The sequence below is a fragment of the Muntiacus reevesi genome, chromosome 7, assembly GCF_963930625.1.
Source record: "Muntiacus reevesi chromosome 7, mMunRee1.1, whole genome shotgun sequence".
NCBI classification, from domain to species: Eukaryota; Metazoa; Chordata; class Mammalia; order Artiodactyla; family Cervidae; genus Muntiacus; species Muntiacus reevesi.
In genome coordinates this window covers 98,098,090-98,104,939 of record NC_089255.1, presented here as the reverse complement: position 1 = coordinate 98,104,939, position 6,850 = coordinate 98,098,090, and the positions used below count along the sequence as shown (strand labels likewise).

The window sequence follows — 6,850 nt, the reverse complement described above, 5'->3', positions numbered from 1 at the left end:
CATGACTGAGCGACTAAACAACCACCGCAGCTCAGCCTGAAGGGTCAGGACAAGGAAACCCTACTGGCGACCCTGCATCCTCCTCCGAGGACCAGGGACCGGGCGACTGGCTGGCGGTCCTTGCCTGGTTCAGTCCAGCTGGACAACAGACATCCGTGGGGCCCCGGGCGCTGCGGGGCCTGGACGCGTCTCCACCCGCTTGGGGCCAGGTGCCGGGAGGCCGCCGGGGGCAGAAGGGGCCTGCTCGGGGCGGGAGCCCAGCCAGGCCCGGAGGGACGGCCCCCGACCTGAGAGCCGGGCACGCTCGGGCAGCCTCCCCTTCGCGCCCGCGCCCCAGTCCCGGCCGCTCCGTGACCTTCGCCAGGGTCACCGCGCCCGAGGGGCTGCAGGACAGCCGCCCTCGTCGCTGCCTCCGCAGGCCCTGCGCCGCCCTCCCGGGTCTCGGGCCCCGCCCGGCCCCGCGCCCGCGGTCGCCCCGAGCCGGGCCGCAGCCCCCGGCCCGGCCTCCCGCAGCCCGGCCCGGCGGCGGCTCCGGCCCTGGCCGGCAGGGGCGCTCCTCGCGCCGGCCGCCGCCTCCGCCCCCCGAGCGGCGCGCCCGCCGCGCCGGAGCCGAGCCGAGCGGAGCCGGGCGGGGAGGGAGGCGGCGACCGCCGGCGGCCAGGCCGCGATGGCGACCAGGAAGGCGGGCTCGCGGCTGGAGACGGAGATCGAGCGCTGCCGCTCCGAGAGCCAGTGGGAGCGGATCCCCGAGCTGGCGAGGCAGCTGTCGGCCAAGCTCATCGCCCACGGTAGGCGCCGCGGCCTCCGTCCGGCGCCGGCCGGTCCCCGCCGATCGCGGGGCGCGGCGCCCGGGGGCGCGCGCGGGGCCGGGGCCTCCGGGGCCGGGCTGGGGGCGCGCGGTCGGCGGGGGCCCGCGGCGGAAGGCTTGTGGGGGCGCCGGGGCCCGGCGCAGGGCGGGCTCCCGGCCGAGTCGGGGTGCGGGTCTCACCGGGTCCCCGGGGTCGGGGGCCGGCCCGGGCTTCAGAGAAGTCGGGTGTGACGGGCAGGGCGCGTCCCCAGGACTTGGCTGCGGATGTATGGGGGTCCAGGCTGCGCGGGTGGTGTGCCCAAAGTCACGACGGCTTTAGGGGAGTCCTGCGAGTGCGGGGGGCTGAACGGAGACCCCTGGGACTCACGCTTTGTAAACATATGGCATCGAAGGGGCTCCAGGTGGAAGCGCAGAGTTGGGGTGTGTGTGGGGTGGCGCAAGGCAGGTTGAGACGTGTCCTGGGGTCCCCAGGGTGTAGAAGCTGAGGGTCTAGGGAGGTCAGGTTCGTGAACATGGGGAAGGAGAGTCAGAGGCTTCAAGAGGTAGAGTGTTGTGCAGAGAGGTGGGAATGTGGTCCAGGAATATTGGGAAACGGGGGTGGGTATGTGAGGGGCTCGGGGCCCAGAGGAAGAGGGGATGGGACGGAGCCCCGAAGTAGTAGCAGCCTGGGGCCGGGAGTTAGTCTAGGACCCCTGTTGACTCAACTGGTTCTTGTACCCAATGGAATGAAAATTGCACCCAGAATCCCACTTCCCAAGGCACAGCTCCACGTGGCCTTATTTGTTTTGGAAGCAAGTATCCTTAACATTTGCTTGTCTTTTCGTGCCCGTCAAGACCGCAGGCACCAATGGACTTGCGAGGGGGCAGAGGTTTTGTCCCGTTTCGTCTCTGGCTGCCTGAGGCTGGGCAGGCGCATGCCAGCCGCGCAAATGAATGAGTGCCACTGCTCTCAGAAAGGGCATCCCCTGTTTTCAGCCGTCTCACCTCACACTGCCCGCAAGTGGAGAGTGATGTCACGCGCCCTCCTCAAGGATGGTTTATATGTGGGCCTTTTATGGTATCGGGGCCTCAAAATAAGAACGGAGTTTTGCGCACTCTCAGCTGTGGTACCGGCTTTGGGCAGGTGTTTCCTGGGCAGCTGCCGGTGCCGTGATCATGCCAGGGGCACGGTGGAAGCACGGAGCTACCTGGGCTCAGCGTGCTGGGAAACGTTGACTCTTCTCAGTTAAATCAGCATTTGAAGAAAAGGTGTTCGGGGTCCCGGTGGCAGCCTGACCTTGCCGTCCCTATAAGCGTCACCCCCATGGACTGCGGCACGCCAGGCTCCCCCGTCCGCCACCGTCTCCTGGAGTTTGCTCAAATTCATGGTCACTGAGTCAGGGATGCTATCTAACCATCTCAGCCTCTGACCTCTGACCTTTAACCATAGCCCTCTTCTCCCTTTGCCTTCATCTTCCCGGCATCAGGCTCTGTTCCCTGCACCTGCAACATTTTCTTGTGTCTTCGGATTTAAACAGTCCTGGGTCTCCTTTGTCACCTCCCAGCTGGGTGGACACATAATACCGTCAGGGCAGGTTGATCTTAGGATTAAACGGGTTCGTTTTGGAGGCCTCTGATATTTTCCTTCAGCATCCACCTGTTTCCTGCTTTATTTACTCATTCAACCAATATTTGCATGCCCACCTGTGCCAGGCGTCGACAGTGGCCCAACAGCTCCTACCCTCATGTACGGCCTCCTCTGGGGAGACAGATGGTAAGCCAACACAGTAAACCAGGTAGCTTTAGACAGTGAGACGTGATTTGAGAAAAACAGTCATGTGAGAATGGTGGGTGGGGCCCGCGATTGACTCCGACGAGGGTGGTCTTTGGGATGGGAGGGTGGATGGGCTTCGGGGGCTTGGACTCTACTCCCCTCATGGCTCCTCGAGGCTTGGCTTCTTTTCCGAGGCCTGGTCCTCGCGGTCTCTAGTGGGCTTGGGGTCGGCGCTGGGGAGCTGGCTGGGTCTGTGTGCACGTTTGGTCTGGGAAAACTCAAGAGTGAGATTTCTGCCTCCAGAAACCGCATGGTAAACAGCAGTCGTTGATGGCAGAAGGTCTCACAGATGAGAAAAGGTCAAAGACATTGCTCAGGAAGATTAAAAAAAAAAAAGCAAAGATAAAAGATGAACCTCTCCTTCAGGGTTCAGAGAAGGGTCCAAAGGAGGGTCTTTCCCTTGGCTGCAGGGGGACCTCCTCCTGTCTTCGGGGGCACCAGGCCCGCCTGGGTACACTAGACCTCACATTTGGGACAGATTTGGCACAATCCCTAAACTAAAACATTTGTTATTTGGAATAAGGACAGTGAGTGAGTGTCACGTCTGTCGTACCAAGACAGTTACCTTGACGGCAGCCACCGGCAGAACCCGCCGGACCAGTGCCTGAGTCCGGGGCCTGCCACTTCCCAAGTCTGTGACCTTGGCCAAAGTACTAACCACTCTGAGCACCCATTTTTTCATCTTGGATTAAAGGACTTATTGTAGGCATTACTATGAGATTTGACGGTGCCTAAAGCCTCCCAGGAGCCTTAGTAGGCAGGCCCTTCATTCATTCACTGATTCATTCATTCCGCACCGAGTGCTTGTTGTTTGAGGCACTGGGGACGCACCAGTGACCAAATCAGGCAAAAATGGCAAACAGCCCCGCCCTGTGAGACACCCACATTCTAAGGGGGAAGGGGTGCCATATATGATACGTAAATCACGAAGTGACGTGTGCGGGCTGTCAGACAGGGTTAACTGGCATCAGAAGAATAGAGAGGGGAAGGGAACACGTGCTTTGCGATGGGGTGGGGGCCCGGGCCACTGGCTTCAGTGGGGCGGCTGGGGAAGGGCCCAGGAAGGCGGCCTGAGATAAGTGCTCGGCCGGCGGAGTGCGGTCCAGGGAGGGGACTTCAAGGGCCGAGGGTGGCAGGGCCGGATGGCGGGGCCTCAGAGGTCACGGCTCACGCTCTGGGCTTTCTCCGAGAGACGTGGGGCCCACAGGAGGTTCTGAGCAGAAGCGTCGGGGTCACCGGTGCCACCCTGGCCGCAGGCCAGTCCGCTCCTCACGTCTGCGTGGGGCAGGGCTGCCCGCCCGGGAGGGTGGCCAAGGCGGCCTCTCTCAGAGCCGCTTCGGCGTCTCCTTTGAGATAAACTGGTTTTGACAGTTTTGAGGAGAGGTGGACACGGAAGCAAAGGGCCAGGCCAGGCTGGAGACAGGGCCGCGAAGTCCCTTTCCGCCTCACACCGCACCACCGTCCTGATCACTCCATCGCAGGGAATCATCTCGGTGCCAGGCCACGGGGTTACTGCACGAGCGCGGGGACGGCTCACACGCCACCTAAGGGGGAGAGGCCAAGCAAGCCGGGCTCCGGCTGCCGGCAGTGCGGTCCAGGCGCCAGCATGGGGGCGCAGTCTGGGAGCGTGTGCTGGCACGCAGACCCCCGGGCCGGCGGGGCCTGGGGGATAGGTGGGCGGGCGCAGCGCGGGGGCCCGGAGCTGGGGTAGGGCCGGGCCGGGTGGACTCGAGGGGTGCGCATCGGCCCTTCCCGGCCCATACAGCCACGGCTGCCTGCTCCTTCCAGAGGGCCCCCCTGGCCTCCTGTGAGCCAGGGCCCATCCGGCCCCCCGCTTCATTCGGACTCTGCCTGCGGCTGGGTGACCGCAAGCCGCTTCCCTAACCTCTCTGAGCCTGCCTTTCCTCCTCAGCGAGACTGGGTTAATGATGCCCGCTCCCTCCGGTGGCTGTGAGGATGCAGTGGGTTGAGGTACATGCAGAACCGGGGTTCACCCTGCCCTGACCCTGGGCAAGGCCGGCCAGCCCTGGGTCTCCCCCGCTGGGGAAGAAGTGTGGAGACCCCGAGACACATGCCTGAGCTGTGCAGAGGCGGACCCCTGCGTGGCCACCAACACGGCAGTCACTCGGGAGCACCCCCACCCCACCCCCGACAGATGGCATGGGCCCCCAGGACGCTCAGCCGCTCAGACAACTCGGTCACTGGGAACAGCTGGGCTGTAATGAGGGTGCCTTCTCCACCGCCTGTCTGCTTAGGTGTGATCTTGAGACCCTTTAATTACCCCTTAGTGATGGACGGGTAAGGAACTGGTGCTGAAATAAACAGTATCTGGGCAGAGGGGGCAAGTCTGGTCACCCAGTGCAGACCGTCGTGTGGCAGTGAGGGTCTTGCCTGGGCCGACAGCTGCTGTTCCTGTGGCTCCCTGGGGCCCCGGGCGGCCCTGCGGCTTCCTATTCCCGAGGCGGGCTGCCTCGCTAAGGCCCCTGGAGTGTTCCCGGAGAGGGGGAGGCATTTGTGAACCGGAATGGCGGCTCCCCACCGGCCCAAGGGACTTTTTCGGAAACCAGGCCGAGGTGTAGCTGAGAGTCTGCGGCGGGGTGAGGAGCTAGCCTGGCCTTTAGGAGGTTCCCGGGGTGCACCCAACTCCCTGAAGTCAACCCCCAGACGCAGGGGCAGGGGACTGCGGAGTCCTTTGCTGGCCCTCCCCGGCTGGCGCACATCTGTCCTGCGGTCCTCTGAAGCACACGCCTCTGTGGAGGCCCACCTGTCCTGATTCTGGGACCCGGAAGACGGAGCTGTTCGATGGTAGCGCGCTAGTGGCTCTCAGCCGGCCCGGGCTCGTGGTTGCTGTGGTCGGGCCAGGAGGCCTTGTGGCTCCACCCTGGGGGCCGGGACTGCTGAGCTCCCCCCTCGACCCCTGCCCCGGACATCAGGGCAGGGGGCTCGGGCTGGGGCAGTCAGGAGGGTGTGTTCCCCGCGTCCTGCCGGCCCGGTCCTGGCGCCCCCTCCCTCGGCTGACTTGGCTCCTGGACCCCGCCCTCCCCGAGCTGAGCTGTTCCTCTCTCCCCGGAGTTCGTGGTGTTCAGCTCCGTGGTCCTCTCTGCAGGTTGGAAGCCTTCCCGTCCGTCAAGATCCACCTGCGTTTCGCCCCAGCCGCCCTTCCCTCCCAGAAAGGGCCGTTTGCCTCTGAGAAGACAGGCGCAGAGTGAGACCCGCACGCCCAGCATTCACACTGTGCTGTCGCGTAGGCACCCTCGGGCAGGCGGGCAGGCCACACTCGCTGGAGCAGTTACACTTTCCCTTAAAGTTTCCTTTGAAGGAAGGGCTAAGGTGCTTAAAAAACAAAACAAAACAAAAAAACACACTTGAAACCCACTGATCTGGTCCGACCTCCCCATGTTGTAGACGGACGAACAGACCCAGGGAGAGAGGAGTCTTCCTTTAAGCCACCAGCCGGGCGTTGCAGGAGTGACAGGCTCAGAGGTCTGGACCCGGGTCAGAGTGCAACTCCAGCTCGGGAAAGCCCATGTAGACAGTGGGGACACACATCTAAGGTTCCTCTTCTGAAGCGCTTGGGGCCAGGTGCGTTTCAGGCTGCAGAAATTCTCAGAATGTGTTATACATACTAGACCTTACATGACAGTCCTAGTGGGGTCAGGGACAGTATTTCATGGGAAACAATCAGGATTTCTGCTTCAAAACGTATCAGCAGTCATTGCCAAAGGAATAAAGTCACTCTAAAGAGCCTCGTGTGGGTTCAGTTTAACTGCCCAACAAGTTAACAGTGAAAATCAGCTTTGGGTTTGGAAAGGTCTGGAGTTTGGAAATTACAGACAAGGGATTGTAACCTGTAATGATAATGGTAGGGTGGCTGGAAGGGCCAAACGAGAACAAAGCAAGACAAACGAGCCCGGGAGCGCCTGGCAGTGCTTCGCGGGGGCAGCCCGGGGCGGGCCCTCGGGGGCATCGCGGCTCAGGGCCCTGGCCCTCCCCACGCATCTGCCCTCCCGGTGGCCCCTCCAGAGGGCAGCGCGGCCGCTGGCACTGCCGTCAGCCCGCGGCCCGCACTGCGCGTGCTCAGTTGAACAGACTTTCACCAGCGAGGCTCCTGCTTAATCGGAGCTGGTCCTTCAGGACGAAGGCTGAGCGCTTCCAGCCGGCCCAAGGAACAGGTGGTGACCCTGTCTCCAGGAGAGCTGTCCTGCGGGGGCTGGCGTCCAGGAGCCGGC

At 63.1% G+C, this 6,850-nt stretch overlaps 1 protein-coding gene across 6 annotated transcripts in view; it reads left to right on the top strand.

The window, feature by feature from the left end:
- The first annotated feature begins 606 nt into the window (after positions 1-606).
- TTC7B (tetratricopeptide repeat domain 7B) overlaps positions 607-6,850 on the top strand; it is a 266,980-nt gene continuing 260,736 nt past the window's right edge. For all 6 annotated transcript variants that reach the window (XM_065941200.1, XM_065941203.1, XM_065941202.1 and 3 more), the window contains exon 1: positions 607-788. In XM_065941200.1, the coding sequence (XP_065797272.1) occupies positions 668-788 (121 nt within the window). In that variant the 5' untranslated portion in view covers positions 607-667. The remainder of the gene's footprint in view (positions 789-6,850) is intronic.